Consider the following 18,539-nt stretch of genomic DNA (forward strand, 5'->3'; position numbering starts at 1 on the left):
AACAAACACATTTAATTATATTATAATGTTATGCATAATATATAAGTAATAATGTATTAACTTTTTAAAATGTTGCAGGTATGTTGAGATTCATTTAAGCATAAATATTTTCTCAAAAGACAACTGTGAAACTGAAACACTATTATACTCCTTGAAATCCAATCCAAAATATTATTAGATGACATGTGTATTTAATTAATTAAACAAATGCTTGGGTTTGATTTGTAGGAATGCATGAACTGATCAAATGTGTACTGTAAATACACAGCACAGGCTGCTGGTTGATAAGTGTAGATACAGTATAAACAGACACATAAATATACAGAAAACAGTGAGAGTAGACCAAAAGGAGACCAATTGTGTGCCTTCAAGCTGTAAAGTTGGAAGAAACAGCAAAAATACCAAAGGTTTTAAAATACCATGTTAGTAATGATAGAACTGTGCCTTATTTAATGTTTGTGAGCATTACTAGGAACAGTTTTCAGGTGCACCTTGAAAAAAATAAAACATTTTCTGTTATTGTTACAATCTCTTTGTTAAACATTGGCTGCAAACTGCCAGGCCTGCAGTGATTCTGTGAATGACTAGAAGTGACTGCACATGTGCATGTCTGTCAGATGGACACAGAGAGAGAGGGTCTTATTACTCCACCATCTGCCATCTGTTTAAAACCCTCAGACTGACACAGAGACACCTACAAGTTAGTTCCACAGCTCAGACCAGTCTGCTTATTAATGAGTTAAGATTAACTATAACTAATATAAACACGCTGTAGGACGACATCTCTGATTGATAACTCATTGACGACATTGGATTATAGTAAAGCAAAACATCATTAACAGGTAAGTATATTTACTATAGTTTAGGTCACATGATTCACTCCTCCTGTTGAGAATGTATGCTTTTACATGTTGCAATATTTACATTTATTTGCTATTTGCCACAGAAAATGCCCATTTTATTTGCTCTGAAAGTCTGCCTAGTGAGAGACCCTAATTTAGTTGGCTTCAGATAGAGTTTCCAGGCCTAGAAATAGAAACTGTATGTGTGTGCGTGACCAAATGTCCCCACAAGGATAGTAAAACCTGACATTTTTTGACACGAGGAAAAAAAAAAAGTAATTGCATGTTTACCTGAAAGTGTAAGAATGCAAACAGGTTTTCTGTAAGGGGTAGGTTTAGGGTTTGGATTGGGTTAGGGGATAGAAAATATCGTTTGGTCAGTATAAAAGTAATATAAGTCTATGGAAAGTCTGCACAATTCAGATACAAACAGAAACAAACATGTGTGTGAGTGTGTGTGTGTACTTAACCATATTCTAGGGACAATTTGTACCCACAAGTGAGCTAAACCTGACAAAAGCTCCAAAAACTTCCCTTTGGGGACATCCTCATTTGTAAAACAGGTATAAATTAAAATTGATAAATTATAGTTGTTTTATTGCTGTAAATATGCAGAATGTTTTCTGTGAGGGTTTGGGATTAGTTTATAAAATCAATAACCATCTGTATACTAACTAAAGTATCTGAACTAACTATCTGTATCCGTAACTATCCCAAAGAGGCACAAAATCACTTTCACTGACTTTTAAATGAAATGTTCCTTTCCAACTCAATCTTCAAGAATCAGCTAAAAACACATCTCTTCCATCTTTACTTTAACCCTTTAACTCTAGCACTCTCTATTATAATTCTGTTCTAAAAAAAAATTTTTTTTTTTATTCTATCTGTTTTCTTTTTATTTATAATATAATGTTTAAAAAAAACTTTGCTACGTGTTCTGTGTTAAGCTCTGTAATTATCAAGTGATCCCGAACACCATTGTTAGCTGGTTCAGGGCTGTTGACTGGCTTTGGCGCTGAAATCTGCAGGACAGTATAGCTCTCCAGGAGCAGGGTTGGAGTTTCATTGTCAAATGATTTGAATGAACATCAGATCAGTTTACGTGTCATGGCTGTGTAGGTGCTGAATTCTCCTGACTGACTGCAGGCTGAAGAGGCTGTATTTATGGCTCAATATGACCAGTGAGTCTTTCCACAGATTACATGGTCTTTCAGGAACATTATATAAGTGCACAACTATCCAAATGCTGATTGTGTTTCAGACTCGAGGATAAAGATTCGCTGGATATTCACGATAACCCTCCAGCTCCAGACAATGTTGTAAAGGAGGACGACAACACTGTATGTATGCCAGTCTCTCTCCTTGTGTCTGTATTTTGTGCACACGGCTCACTTTCTGTCCTCCTCAGGTTTATTTTGTGTATGATGAAGAGGTGGAGGAAGAAGAGGCCCCTCCCCCTCCGACCCCTGAGCCTATAATTCAGGTCAATGACAGGCCACACAAATTTAAGGATCACTACTGCAAGAAACCCAAGTTTTGTGATGTCTGTGCACGAATGATTGTTCGTAAGTTCACATCTCACACCGGCATTGCCAATGAAATCTAAACGCTCCTCAACAACAAGAAGCAATTGCATGTGTGGGTGTGTCTTCCCTTTAGTGAAAACAGCAATATTCTGCTTCCATTAGTATCAGTAAAGCGTCAGTACAGGCTTCATCCAACATGATAAAGTCCCATACATTCATTTGTTTACTTAAAAGTTGTGGCATTACTGTTAGGTCCATATCTTTCTATACACGTCTGTTTGCAACAGCTTAACCAAAGGATCCACGGAGACATTCACACAGTTGAAAATAAACAGCCACTGTCCTAACTTTGGGATGCTTTAGAAAGTGATGGGTTTTTTTAGTCCAGTGATCCTGTTGTAGTAGTTCTTCTGTCTGTGCTCAGGACAGAGGACAGGTCAGCAGGATGATGATAAAGTAGGCACTGATCTGTGTATGTGTCAAAGTGTGTAAAATAAAACTGCATATTATGCTCGTGAATGCAATTTAGAGAAATAAGTAGAGTCATACCCATTACAAAAGGTAACTTGGTATAATAACTGATTTCTTTTCTGCTTTCAGTCAATAATAAATTTGCCTTGCGCTGCAAAAACTGCAAGACCAACATTCACCACTCGTGCCAGTCATATGTGCAGTTCCAGAGATGCTTTGGCAAAATAGTGAGACATTTTATTATACATATATGATACGGTACAACCGCACTGTCAGTTTAATTATTTTCAGTAATATCTTCTTTGTCAGCCGCCTGGTTTTAGACGGGCATACAGCTCTCCACTCTACGATCAAGAGATTAATAACCCTGGTGAGTATGTACGAGTACGAATATTTTACAAAACAAAAAAGACTGCAGTATTGTTAAAAAACGAAGAAAATAATAATAATTGGTAACACTTTGTTTTAAGGACCATTCCTCACTATTAACTAGCATGCATATTACTAGCATATTAGCTCTTTAATAGTACTTATAAAGCACATATTAATGCCTTATTCTGCATGACCATATTTTAGATCCCTTCATCCAACCCCATACCCAAACTTAACTACTACCTTACGAACTATTAATGTGCTGCAAATTAGGAGTTTATTGAGGCAAAGTTGTAGTTAATAGTGAGAATTAGGCCTTAATAAAGTGTGTTTATGCCATCTTTTCATGTGCAGTACTGGTCTCTGTTCATGATTCCCTTTGTTACTTCTTGGTTATGTGCACCTGTTTCTTGTTAGTTTTTTCACCTTGTGTGTACGTATATATAGCCCTTGTGTTTCCTATGTTCTTCGTGAGGTTTTGTTTATGGCTGTTGTGTATGGTGAGCCTAGTTCTGATAAAATAAAGTCTACATTTTATAATGTTTGAAGATTGTGAAATAAATTGCTGTTAAAATGACTGAATGATAAAATGTGTACAACATAAACTGAACACAAAATAATTATAGAATTGAAACTGCATTTGCATAGGTCAGCAGAACCGCACTGATCCGGTGTTTGAAACACTGAGAGTGGGTGTAATCATGGCCAATAAAGAGAGGAAGAAAGGTTCTGAGGACAAAAAGAATGTAAGGGGTCACCTTCTGCTGCCAGGAATTATCAAACATGTACCTGAGGTCTTCCTGTTATGAAGAATATAATGAACATATCTTTTCTTAAGATGATGATGATGATGATGGAGGAGGAGGAAGCTCAACAACCGAAAGAGGATGAAGAGGGTGGTGAGGGTAAGTTACATTGTTTGTTCTTTGTACGGTGAAATTCCGCAGGTGAAACTCAGTCATCGCATTAGGAATCCACAAGATTGAGAACTTCCCCATGCACATTTGACATCAAGTTTAACAGGCAAATTTGCCACATTTACCCATATACAATTGTTTGGTTCTTCTTCCAACTTCTGGACTGCTGGGGAACCATGATAAGCACCTCCCCTCTTCTCTACTGTCTCTATACATAATTAATTAGTTTAGATTGCACCTCCACTGTTATTCATTTAATTGTTGTTTGCACATTCTTTATCTGATTTTTGCTCTTGTCACTTTGATACAGTATGTCATTCATTTTCTTTATCCATATAGTCCATATTTGATGTGTATGTGTCATTTCAGTGTTTAACGCATTATATTCTTTAAACATACATATTAGTATGGGCTGGATTTAACTGTCCATATAATACATTGTTCCAAACTTGAATTCTGTCAGGACCAATATCATCAATATAACTTATGATTAGTATACATTTTAGGTTGGGGGAATGGTTCTGTTCTGGGCAAACACTCCCTGCCCATCCACACAGCCTAGAATGAACAGGAGCAGGGAGAGCAGAATACCCCCCAGGGTAACAGAACAGAACCAACATCAATGACAAATGTAGCAGGTACCATTAATGTTCTACGTGATTATTTTAACAATATGATTCAGTGTCTGACTCAATGATGTATTCACTGCCAAGTCCTAACTGGACGAGAGGAGCTGGGGATGGAGGTGGGTGATTAGTTCCTGAGCGAAGCGATAGCTGCTGAATAATGACTGAAGGGACCTTATGAAGGGCATTATGATTGGTGTCATGACCCTATAGGTAGACGTGGATCAGCTGATGCGAGCTTGACTAACATGGCCTGCCAGAACTATTGCTATGCTCGATTTCTGTCAGGACCACTATCGTCAATATAACTTACGATTAGCATACATTTTAAGTTGGGGGAATGGTTCTGTTCTGGGCAAACACTCCCTGCCCATCCACGCAGCCTAGCATGGATAGGAGCAGGGAGAGCAGAATACACCCCAAAACAGCCATATGCTGAACCCCCCAACCAAAATGCTGATAGCAATCTAACTGAATGCCTGCGGAAGGAGAGTGGCAGCGAAGGGGTGCTCTTCTTTATAATCAGCTAAGAAGAGCAGCAAGCCCCTTTTTAATACAACCTGAAATTAAGATGCGGAATCCACTAGATTTCAGCCCAGTTGCCAGTTGTAGCAAACAATGCGTACTGTAGCCGTAGAGCATGCACTGACAGGTTTAGAGATTGCAGATTCTGCCTAGCCTAAGCTTAGCATCCATAACACGACATATAACTCAATTCAAGTCATGTTTACACAGATTGTCACCTCCCATGATATTAGCTTTCGCTGACATACATGTCCTCTATCTGAAAACCCCCATTCATGTAGTAGACAATCCTTACAAATACTCTCGAAGCTTATGCAATAGTGTGTAGCTTGGTTAAGCACGACATGTCGCAGTAGTCAGACCTAAAGAAATAGCATTACCAATAACCAGATGACCTATAGCAGCAAGCATATCTCAAGATAATTAGATGGCCTTTAACAATAGCTTAACATTAGCTTCTTGCTGTCGCAAGTTTACCCGGATACCAGTACTGCAGAAACACCCGATAGCCTAAGCAAAGGCAGGTCTAGCAACGATATGATACTGGACACTAGATAAGCCTTAACAAGCAATCAATACCCTGATAGCTTTAAGCAAAGACCTTCTGAAATGCATAGAGTGGGGCAGCATGCACTTACAGAAGAATAGATGTAGTGAACGGGTGCTCTTTTATAAATAGCTAATAAGAGCAGCATGCCCCTTTAAAGCAGTACGACATATGGTCAATACTTAAATTTAGGCAACAGCATTTGCCCTTGTCCAGATAACGTTTAGCATTGATGCAGATTTAGAAGAAAATATACGATCTGCACATTAAGTATCAAGCACTTTACCGATACACTAGTTAACTCGAGCAACAGCATATCACTGACTTAAACACAGCATGTTGGAAATAGTCGAATAAGTTTAATGAAAGCATCCCCAACAGATGAGCCTGAAGCAGCAAGCCTGTTTCATATCGACAGATTAAACAACAGATTAAACAAGGTTTGCTCGTAAATTTAACTGGTAATGTTACCAGTGTGACAATGCGATAGTATGCCTAGCAAACATAACTGAACAACTAGCTTAAACAATGAGCAATACCCGATGCATGTTTGCCAACATAGCATTCGGCAATAAAATGAAAGAAACTTTGCTTAGCTTTGTGAAGACATCCAGAGATGAACAAAGGGTAAAATGGCCAGTTGTTACGTGGATGCTTTAACCCTTCTTGAATATCTTGCTTCTTCCAGCGGGGAAGCAGATCGTGTATTGATAAGTCGTTGGTGCAGTCATATTAGCACAACTTCAGCAATGAATTGTAAGGAAAATTGTCTATATCAATTGCGAGGAGCCATGCTCGCTCAGATCGCTTTCAGTCGATCGGCTTGACAAACAACGTGGTGAATTCGCTTTAAATTCACAACTTGAATCTGGTGAGATACTCTGTCGGAATCCTGTCGAAAATCGTGATTGAACGCTTCCTATGGATATGGAATTCGCTGTCTGATTAGTTCCTAAGCGAAGCGATAGCTGCTGAATAATGACTGAAGGGACCTTATGAAGGCCATTATGATTGGTGTCGTGATCCTATAGGTAGACGTGGATCAGCTGATGCGAGCTTGACTAACATGGCCTGCCAGAACTATCGCTATGCTCGATTAGGCTTTATATATATATAAGTCACTGTAACAGACCAAAGCAGCTGAGAGACATCACAGATAGTTAGACCTGCCACTGGGCATTGGGCATTAGACAATGGGTCTAATAGCACATTGATACTCAGGGATATCAGTACAACTGGATGAACCGTAGTGGATAATGTGCTGTTTCATTTAAAGCAAACAAATCTACTTTCACTCTGTCAAATTTCCTCCAGAATAACTCCAAACTGTATTTGATTCCAGTTTCCATGATTGAGCCAAAAACACAGCAATACATTATCACCAGCTTAACTACTTACTGATCTCTTTCACCTAACAATATGACATTGGCCTGTTAATTCTGGTATTTTGAGAGGAAAAAGATGACAGTTTGCATTTTAATCGGTTTATACTGGCTTTTTATATTCATTAATTCCAAAAAGATATTTTGAATGGGCACACTTTATCCTTTAGGAAAGCAAGACGGAGACAAGAAAGACAAAACAGCAACAGATGACAAGGTAAAAGGCTGCTACACTAGTGTCCATGCTGTGTCAAACCAAGAAACATTTGCATTTACCTTTTAAACATTTCAAAGTTGCATGGCCTGGTTTGTCAACTTTATGCAGACTTTATATACTTTCTTGTTCTGACCCTGATTGTGTCCAGAATACTGAATATTAATATTTCATTTTGAGTTTAAGGGTGAATCCCAAAGACCCTCTGTCTTACCCCTTCCCCTTCCCCTACCCCTTCGTCTTACCCCTAGCCCTTGTGCCTCGAAATGAGACACCACTTGGTTACGGTTACGTCATCATACATCGCTAGCTGGCTGCTACGTCACCAGAGGCGACAAGTATTGATCACAAACTTCCAAGATGCCTTCTGCAAGTGTGTGTATGTCGATTGTGTGGGTTTTAGTGATGGTTTTGCAATTGTCTGCAAAATTTTTTAACAGAAGCGATTTTTTAAATGTTTCAATTAAGAACATGGTTGCAAATATATATGTACAGGACTGTGTAGAGCACAAATCAAGACTGTCGTAATTCTTAAATCAATTATTTAAGCTGAAAATACTTACATTTATGACTCTCTGGATGATCTAGCCACCATTGTTGCCGGTTGCGCAGTGTGTTCTGGGTACCCCTTGGTTTCAAGTAAGCTCGCGACAATGCTTGGTTTTAAGGGGTAATTACCACTTCCCCTTAGCCCTACCCCTCGATCAAAACGAGAATTGGGATAACCCTTACTCTAAGGGGAAGGGGTAAGAGAGAGAATTGGGATTCACCCTAAATGTCTGTGTGTGTGTGTGTGCCACACACAGTTTGTCTTGTCATTTGGTGCTTGTTGTAACTTGGGTAGTTTTTAGCTATTATTAGTACGGTGGCTGAGAGAGCTCAACGCGCTGCAACTTAAGAAAACACATGCAAATAGAAAAGGCACCAGCAAATCAAGAAAACATCTTCATCAATTTGACAGCAGGTGCTGCGAATGCTCACAACACAAGCAAATAAACAATTTTATTTGCAGCGCATTTCTTTTCTTGGTTGTGTTGTGAGCATTTGCAGCGCATGTGTTGTCAAATTGACAAAGTTGTTTTCTTAATTTGCAGGTGTTTTTTCTATTTGAGCTCTCTCGGCCACCGTACATTAGAGGTGCTTTCTAAGCCACATATCACTACCACTATTACTATTGCTCTTAGTGATGGGTTAGGGGGTGAAACACAACTCTAAATACAGCACTTCAGTGCATAACTCACCCCACAACGTTTGTGCTATGGGCATGAAAGGTACCTCAAAATGTGTGGTTTGCTGTGGAGAGGTGTGCTATTTAAAGAGGACATCAGGTGCCCATTTTCCACAAGTTGATATGATTCTGTAGGGTCTTCATGAAAAGTCTATAACATACTTTTGTTAAAATTTCTCAATGGTAGTGTAAAACAACACCCTTTTTACCCTGTCAAAAACAGCTCTGTTCACAGCGAGCCGTTTTGGTGCATGTCCCTTTAAATGCTAATGAGCTCTGTTCACCCCGCCCCTCTCTTCTGTGGGGTGATGAGCAGTTCTCATGAGACTGTAAATTTTAGCCACATTTAGCCGTGGAACTTGCTAACAAGCACATTATTAGGAAAGGCGATTTGCAAAGATTCATTAAAAAAAACCTTATACACACTTCTTCTGTAGGTGAGGTTGGATCACGAATGATTAATGCAAACATAGACGCATTTAGGTACAACAAAAAAACGAATGTAATCCACTGCGTCTTCAGTGGCTCTGATGTCGGGAGTAAATGGCAACTGCTATGTTTATTATCCAACAATAAAGCACACTACACCTGTCTTCTACACCTGCTCCGGTGTCGTAACAATGGCGGACTGATAACAGCTCACTCAGGGCGGGTCTGTGCTAAAACACCAGTGTCAATCAACAATCGTGGGAGGGGCCTTGGCCTGTGTGACATATATCTGGCCAGATTCTGAGAATGGCTTAATCTGAGAAAGGGGTTATTATTTATGGAGATTTAAAAAAAAAAAAAAAGAAGCACTGGGTGGACTTTTATAATTATAGGGTGGTTGTGTACACACACTGCCAAGATACATTTATGTTCAAACCATGTAAAAGTGAATCTCATGTCCCCTTTAAGATTTTTGCTTAGTAGGTGATTAAGTAAACATCCTATAAACCCAAGACATATCTAGAAACCAGAATTTCAGTCTTCACTCTGGTCAGAAAGAAAATGTTTGTACTTATTTCTGTCTGATATATTTCTATGCTAGCAAGAAGCACATACTTAACTCCAGAGTACATTTGGTACCTGCTCATAACTTCAGTAATAGATGGCCTCAAAAAAAAGAAGAAAAAAGATACAGAAAACCAGTTATGTTTTAGATAAGTGGTTAAAAATCATAAGCTGAAGTATGTAATCAATAGTAAATTTTATACTTATATTTTCTGATCACTGGGTGGCTTCTCAGATCCCTTCATGAAGGTTTATAAAATAAAAAAATAAAAATAAATTATAGCCATATTAGCAGTGCATTTGTTAAAAGTATGGTCGGTACATAAATGGACCAACATTGGGTTTAAGCTCATTCAGCTCACGATAGTCCACTTTAGACATTCTACTAACAGTAAGTAACTATGCAACTCCATGTCAACTAGCAATCAATAGAGTATTAGTAGACTGTCAGCTTAATATATTGTAACACTTTATTTTGATGGGTCCACAAAGTCCAACATACTGAGTATCAGAAACTTTGCAACTATATGCCAACTTATTCTACTAAACCTAAACCTACCCTACTGAGAGTTAGTAGACATGTAGTTGCAAATTAATGATAATTAGTTGACATGTATTTGACATGTAGTTACAAAGTTACTTATAGTTAGTAGAATGTCTAAACTGGACTATCAAAATAAAGTGTAACCAAAAAATTAAACACTGAATTAAACACTTGCATTATGGTTACTACCAAAGATGGAGTTCAATGACCCACACAGGAAATAAGATCACAAAGTAGATTTTTAACTAAGTAGAAAATAAGATTTTGGGAAGCTCCCTTGTCCTGGGGGTCACTGCAAAGTAACTGAGACCAACTGACCAAAGACTGTTGATAACTTTGGCTTGTTTTCATTGTCAGAAGATCCAAGCCAAATTTGTGTGAAGGTCAGATAAGTTGTTTTTCTGAACCCGTACCATCATGCCAAATGTCATGGGGCTTCCACTGACCACAATGCAGAGGAAGCATAAAGAAAAGTCTGTTTTAACCCTTTTTTTTTTTGGTTCTATAGAAAAAAATAAAGCATTTAACTGTTAAACATATGCTTTGGCAAGTAGTACATGCTTCAACATGTTGCAGCTAACTCTTAATCAGGTTCTGGCCATAATAGGCAAATAAAACCCCCTAACCTTCGGTTGATGTTTGCAGAACAAGAAGCAGCAGCAGACATTCAGTCAATCTCACTATTATATGGCTTTGTATCGCTTTAAAGCCATCGAGAAAGATGACCTGGATTTCCAGTGAGTTTATTCACATATTTGTTAACATTTCAGTTTACCATAGCTTTCATGCATAGTCATAAGCATCATAAGTTATTTATTTGTTCCATTTGTAAATCTGGTCAGATGTGCTAAGCGTGTAAATGTGTGTTTGTGTTTCAGTCCAGGAGATCGCATCACAGTGCTGGATGACTCCAATGAGGAGTGGTGGAGGGTGAGTTCCTCCTGCTGGAATTTTATAAGAAAACAGTCTTTCTTTCATACTTTTATTAGCAATGGAATGACTGGGAGTGATCTCAGCAGAAGTCTCCTCACCACAATGGATTACAATATTTATCAAGGACACATGCAGAGCTAAAGTATTACTGGTTAAATCCATTGTGTCACACCCAAATTCATAAAATTCAAAACCATGTTTTTGAGCTTACAAGCAAATAGGAAAGAGGAAAGAACAAAGATACAAAGGATGAGAGTATGGTTGTAATCCATATTCATTCTTTTTTTTGAGATCTCAACTATAAAGTTGGATTTATAACCCACATCTGATCAGCTTAATATATTGTAATCAGCTTTATATATTGTTTCATGTATAAAAAAAATTATAGCAACACGAGGATTAACATCAGGCAACCCAATTGTAGAGGGTATGCGGACGCCGCAGATCAAAGCAATTGCCGCAAGCTGAGATAAACCGTGCCGCGGCAACGGCCTGAGACACAAACGCTTTGCCCTGCATCCCTCCTGAATAGGAACAAGCGCAAGTGGAGTGTTATCATTGTGACTCATCATGATGAGCATGTAGCCGCTGAGACAAAAATGCAAAAGTTAGAATATGCCCTGAATAAGTATTAGAATCCAAACACGGAGGCACACAAGCGCTGCTTGACTCACCATTGGATAACGCTTCACACATCTGAACAAATAGACGGCTCCGAAGACAACAAAAATTGGTGACGTATTCAGCAGGTGCCTTTTATACTTCCGGGCACCCGCCTATGACATCACAGGCCACGTGGACCAATAGGATTGGTGTTGTTTCACACGTGCTTCATGCTGCATTCACGTGCTATCAGAATTATCGTACATACGAGTTTCCTAGTTGGAAATTGGCCATATAAGGCCTCTCTAACACCGTTCATGTCCAATTTCCGACTAGCAAGCTCATATTTACGATAATTCCGATAGCACATGAATGCAGCATCAGACACCGGTCATTCTGGCAGCATTCCCCATTGTGTCCACTAGAGGGACGCAGCGTTGAGTTCCCTAGAAGGGGAAACATTTGTATCCCTGGAGGGGCGATGCTTCAAGCAGTTTGTGGAGACATAGGATTGCTGTGGGTGACTCGGGGAGTGAGCAGGGCAAAATGCACGGGTTATAAATATGTTTATGATGAGGATGTATAGGACTGAATGATTAGGCTCCATATAATGGAAATTTGTTTGGTTTTGCACACATGATAAATATTGTGCCTTCTGTTGTATGGTCAGAATAGTGTAGAATATAGCAAAAGGGAGATTAAGATTAATGGGTCATTTAGTTTACAATTACTAAGTAGTTGCTTAAAAATGCTTTCTTGAGTAATGGCCAGGTTTGAACATGCTTATGGTAACTTTTAGAGTAAATATGCATATGGATGGCTTATTCTTAGGGTGTACTCACACTAGGCGTTTTTAACCGTGCCCGAGTGCATTTGACCCCCAAAGCCTGGTTCGTTTGACTAGTATGATCACTCCATACCGCGCTCGGATGCAGTTTGTTTAGCCGGCCCTGGCTCGGTTGGAAGAGGGGTGCCAGAGTGAGGTTCAGTTGGGCTTGGGAGCGGTACGCATGTAGTTTGAGCACGAACCTCACCGGAGCATGGAACTTCAGATCCGTGCAGCATGAGTTCTGAGCGGCAAACGCGATAGATCTGTTATTAGGTCATGTGTCACCGTGTCTGAAAGACTCAAAATAATAAACCACAAAGTTAACAAAACGATGCACTCCACTGTGCTGAGCGAGAGCGCTTCTCTGCTGCCTTCACATGCTGTCAGAAACTTCCTATTTCCCATTTATGAAGTCGTGATTACGAGCTTGTTGCATTCAAGTGATTTGTTGTCGGAAATAATAAAATGTAATATTCCAATGGTTGATAACCATAAACATTCATTGCGTTAGACTGTCAGCTTGTTACAATTCTTTTCAGTCAAACACATGCTTATTTCATTACTTATAAATGCATATAATATGCTTCAAATGCCTATATAAATAGGCACTACTTTAACAACAAGACAAGGTGATGTAGTTGTTGTAAAAGTACACCCTTAAAGTGTTTACACCTTAACCTGAGATAGAAAAAAATCTTTAAACCTTTAAAGTAAACACTAGCCCAGATATGCTTTAATCTCTCTCTGTGTGTGTGTGTGTGTGTGTGTGTGTGTGTGTTCTAGGGTAAGACTGGGGAGAAGACCGGATACTTGCCCATGAATTACATCATCAGGGTGCGAGCCGGCGAGAGGGTGTATAAAGTGACACGCTCCTTTGTGGGAAACAGAGAGATGGGCCAGATTACCCTGAAGAAAGATCAGGTCAGTGTGTGTCTGTGTGATGACACTGAAGCAAGTCGAGTCTTTTAGCAAATCAGTGCACACAGCTGCCTCCTGTTGACTTCTCAGTGCAAGCAGCTTCTCAAATTATATATTGAGGTAAATCAGAGAAATGGCAAAAAAAAAAAAAAGGTTTTAGGTGAGAAGGAAATTTTTTTTTCTGTTTATTTATTTTTGGTTTGCACAAATGGGGTGTCTTGCTACCATTTTCTGTACAGTACTTCAACTGTAAATGCTAACATATAAATGTCAAAACATCAGAGTTCTTTCATGTTATTTGCATATTCTGTTGAAAATGTGGTGAATATAACAGGAAGTGCAGAGGAAGAAGGTTGAAACTAAAGACACAATACCATAATGTAATACGCATCAACTATACTGTAAGACAATCATCATCTCCTCATTAGTGCAGATAAGGGTGGGTGGCACCATCCATGAAAAAATCAACAGGAAAACCCTCACCCCTGTATGTCCTGTATGAAAAATCTGGTCATCCTAATGAATGTTTTTACATAAGTAAACATGAAGATGTATTTAGAAGCAGTTTATTGACTGATTACTAATTGATTGTTTAGATCTCAGCATCTATAACTGTGTCCTGGTTTGTAGATTGTGGTGAAGAAAGGAGAAGAGGTGAATGGATACCTGAAGGTCAGCACTGGCCGTAAACTGGGCTTCTTCCCTGCTGACCTGCTACAGGAGATCTGAGTGAGATTTAATCATGAAGAAAATAAGTAAAGCTTAAGAATGGATGGAGAAAGAAGAATAAATAAACGAGAAATGACCAGAAAGACAACAATATGTAACCTAACTGACTCTCTGACAGAAATATGAGCACATGTGCATGAACACAGGGTCTAAATTTAATACTCACCAAGCACTGTATATGAATACAAAAGATATTTACTTAGAAAGAAAAAAACAACGTTGCTCACCTGTTGACCAGTTATTTTATTAGGAACATAATCAATGAATATCAACTATTTATTAGCGCTAGTTCCTCTAAACAAAGCGAGTCCATAAAGAAATGCTGGTAACATCTTAGATTAGGGAACACACATTCACCATTAACTACGACTTTTCCCTCAATAAACTCCTAATTTGCTGCTTATTAATAGTTAGTAAGGTAGTTGTTAAGTTTAGGTATTGGGTAGTATTAGGGATGTAGAACAAGGCATTAATATGTGCTTAATTTGTACTAATAAATGGCTAATATTTTAATAATATGCATGCTAATAAGCAACTAGTTAAGAGACCTTAAAATAAAGTGTTTCCGAGTTTTCCCTCAATAAACTAATTATTAATTGTTAGTGCCAATATGCCAGTAATATTCATGCTAATAAGCAACTAGTTAACAGTGAAAATTGGACCTTAAAATGAAGTTTGACTGAAATGTTTACTGAGGTGTGAAAGAACTTGCGTGCTGAACCCCACTGAACACATTTGAGTATGAGGAACAGTTCTGGAGTATATCTCTGTGGAGTATTCTGGAACAGAAAATGAGCCTCCTCAAACTAAAACGGCAAAAATAAAGGCACCAAAATGAAAAAAAGAAAGAAATGTAAAGTCTACAAATGTTATGTCTCAAATGACTAATTATCTTTTCTGTCAATAAAAATCTAAAATACAATGATTTGACACCATTTTGTTTTTACTGAAATATCAATAATTACTAATAATTCTTCACACTATTTCATTGCCCCGTGCATCTGGGTGTATTCACAGCTCTTCTAGCCATTGCTGGTGCTCGCTATATGCAAATCATGCAAGTTGCAAATCCAGACCATGGTCAACTGTACACACACACACACACACACACACACACACACACACACACACACACACACACACACACACACACACACACACACACACACACACACACAACACAATAGAAACCATCTCAGAAATTCTAATGGCTTCCACTACAAATACCATTAGAAACATTACAAATCATACACACCATTAAAAATGGTTTTCTGAAGTGTGTTTTTGGGACATAAAGTATAAACAAGTTTATAAATAGCCTAGTGTATAAGCCGTGACGTACATACAAGGACTCAGATATACTTGAAAGTATATGGGATAGATATTGGTTTTTCTTCAGGTTCACAGTGAAGATACGTAGAAGGATAACAAGTTAGTAATGTGGCGATATAGGAGATGCCAGAGAAAGAATGAGATGCAACATAGGAACCAAGGTTCAGGTGAGTATGACCGATTTGAGTCTGTACCTGTTCAAGGCCTGTTGAGGAGTGAACAGAGGTGTGTGCTTTTATGTGATGTTGATGAGTGACAGTAGTCTATGGATTGAGATCAGTGTGAGGTGGTGCTGGGAGAGCCTGGTGAGCCTGTGACAGTCCTAGTCTCCTGTGATTATAGTGGTGTGTCCACATGTCCCTGTGAAAGCACAGAAGATACTCCCCGGCCTACTTATCAGCAGCCTACTTGTCATTTTAATTTCTTTGCTATTGTTTTAGTTTTGTTTCTTTTATGATTTGGTGTATCACCTTTATGAGACTGTCTGGGTCCGGAGTCTTCATCTTCATCTTCATCTGACTTTATTTCGGTTCGGCCCAGTTTCTTCTGTATTTGTTGAATGCCATACAAAATGCTGAATATCCATTCATTAACTGTTCTTTAACAAGTTGAATACATTTGTTTATATAAATTGGGAATTAATGAGGCAAGTGTTTTCTATAATTTATAATTTTCTATAATTGATTCTATTCATAAAAAATAAATCTCTTTAAAAACAGTGCTTTAGAATATAAAGCTATACCTGTATGTATATGAATGTTAATTACTTGTGACCTTAAAGATCCTCTTCCTGCTCTCTTCACAGTAAAATGATTCACTTTCTATCTTAAAATCTATTGATCTGTTGATCATGACTTGCATCTGCTGAAACACACTGCTTGGGTTCCTTCAGGTCAGTATGGGTCAGGCCAGTTTAAAATATAGCTGAAGTTTGTTGAAGTATAGGTGGACAAATGTGATTGGCTTTATTGTTGTGGAACCAATTATATGTATTATAGCGTGACGATCATATTGCATTTTTTATGAACCACATGTTATATTTGTTTTAATATGAATAAACATTTTTGATATTTGGTATCCCAGTCCATGAATATTGAAGTATTTATCATATGTGTCAGGATGGATGTCAAAGAGTTTTCAGAAAAGGTCAGTTAAAGGAAGAATAGCCCGTACTGTAAGCTCTGAGCCTGCAGTTCCTCCCTCCCTCCACACGAGGCTCCTCCTCACCAGTGTTACACATTCACTTTTGTTTTATAAAACACACTTACTGTAAGGAGTTATGCGTGTGTTGTTGAGAAGCCAAAGCTGTTCAGTTGCTGTATTTTTTGTCTGACTGATTTGTAGACTCTGTCTGTTTTGATAGATGGCTCTAGCTAAAGCTCAAGGCCATGATGAGTCCTGCAGAGTATAAGCTGTGAGCCGTTGTGCCTTTGACCCCGTGTTGCTCCGGAGGGACTGATTAGAAGTGATGAAAACGTGCAAATACTCACTTTGAGTGATACATATTCTTCCTTTTTGAACACTAGGGGGCGACATGTGTCCTCTTAAGGGGAAGTTCTCCCAAAAATGTCAATTCTGTCATCCTTTATTCGTCCTTAAGCTGTTCAGAACCGGTATGAGTTTCTTTCTTCTGCTGAACACAAAAGAAGATATTTTGAGGAATGTGGGTAAATTAATTTATTAAATTATCCCAGACAGCAAGTAGTGTTGGATTTCACACGGGTCAGATGTGAGCCGGATCTGGACCAACACTATGTTGCTGTCTGGGATCCCTTTAAGAAATGGTTTTGCTGGTGACTCCAGAAAAAGGTAAAGATGAAATCTGTCTTTTTCTATTATTTAAAGAAGTTTCATCATTAAAGGATAATTACTACTGTTGAGGAAAAATGTATGTTTAAAATAAATTACTCACAAGAAACACTCCTATTATAAACCCTTTCACACACAGAATATGACTGTTTTGAACCTCTGATGAGACTGAAGTCATCTTAAAAGTTTCTTTTTACAGGCACACATCAGAAATGTGCTATTTTCTGGTCCAGTTCTACACAGCTGTGATTGAATCTGTCCTCTTAACCTCTGTGTCCGTCTGCTTTGGCTCTGCATCATCGCACTCTAAGAGGAAATAATTGGTTGCCAGCTCTCCTCACTCACAGATATAAGCATCTACAGTAAGACGGAAATGAAGGTGGGAAAAATCATAGTCAACCCATCCTACCATAGCCACTTTCTTTTTCACTGTCTCCCCTCACAGCAGAGAACAGTTATGCCCTGAAAACTAGGACAAATCGACACCTGCACAGCTTCTTTCTCCAGGCCAGAGCTCCTGCCAACATGGTCAATTCCCTCAGCATTGCTTTGTAACCCAGCAAACCTTTTTATTCACATTCCAGCTTCCAGTCATTTATCTTAAAGCGACTTGTTAAATTTTAGTTTTCTATGCAAAACAATTCTCATTGTGCCCTTAAGCCATACCATAATGTCAGTGAATTATGATAGCACGACCAAGCCATATTGTATTCTTAAAGAACCAAAAAGTAATTTGCTTCAAGTTTATTTTATTAAGTATACTTAAGTAAAGTTCAAGTATATTTGTAAGTATACTTTATGTAGTAAGTATTCAAATATCAGTGTACTAGTAGTATACTTGTAAGTGTAGTATTTCAATACTCCTTGGGACTAAATTGGCCCTCTTTCTAGTATATAAAAGTACTCTTTAAGTATAACAGTAGTACACTTTGAGTACACAACTAGTTTACATCAATGTTTTTAGCTTGTACTGCAACTATACTAAAAGTGAACTTATAGGTATACTGATAGTTTACTAATTAAATACATGTAGTAGCATTTTTAGTACACTTTGAAGTATAGTCTCAGTAAACTACTAGTTTAGTAGTTTTATACTGCAAGTATACTCATACGTTTTATTCAAGTGAACTTTACATCATACTTTAAGTTTACTACTATGTCCCTATTTAGGTATGTATAGGCAATATTTTTTTATATGA

General features: G+C 38.2%; 1 protein-coding gene across 1 annotated transcript; it reads left to right on the forward strand.

Annotated features, from left to right (window-relative positions):
* Positions 1-676: 676 nt before the first annotated feature.
* stac3 (SH3 and cysteine rich domain 3) lies at positions 677-15,128 on the forward strand. The gene is made up of 13 exons (XM_079428209.1): positions 677-842; positions 1,962-2,023; positions 2,104-2,182; positions 2,251-2,407; positions 2,969-3,066; positions 3,149-3,209; positions 3,860-3,957; positions 4,050-4,116; positions 7,379-7,425; positions 10,833-10,924; positions 11,066-11,117; positions 13,336-13,473; positions 14,101-15,128. The coding sequence occupies exons 2-13, from the start codon at positions 2,007-2,009 to the stop codon at positions 14,197-14,199; spliced, it is 1,005 nt and encodes a 334-aa protein (XP_079284335.1). The 5' UTR covers positions 677-842; positions 1,962-2,006; the 3' UTR covers positions 14,200-15,128.
* Positions 15,129-18,539: the final 3,411 nt, after the last annotated feature.

This window comes from Barbus barbus (genome assembly GCF_936440315.1).
Source record: "Barbus barbus genome assembly, chromosome: 11".
In the NCBI taxonomy this organism is placed as follows: domain Eukaryota; kingdom Metazoa; phylum Chordata; class Actinopteri; order Cypriniformes; family Cyprinidae; genus Barbus; species Barbus barbus.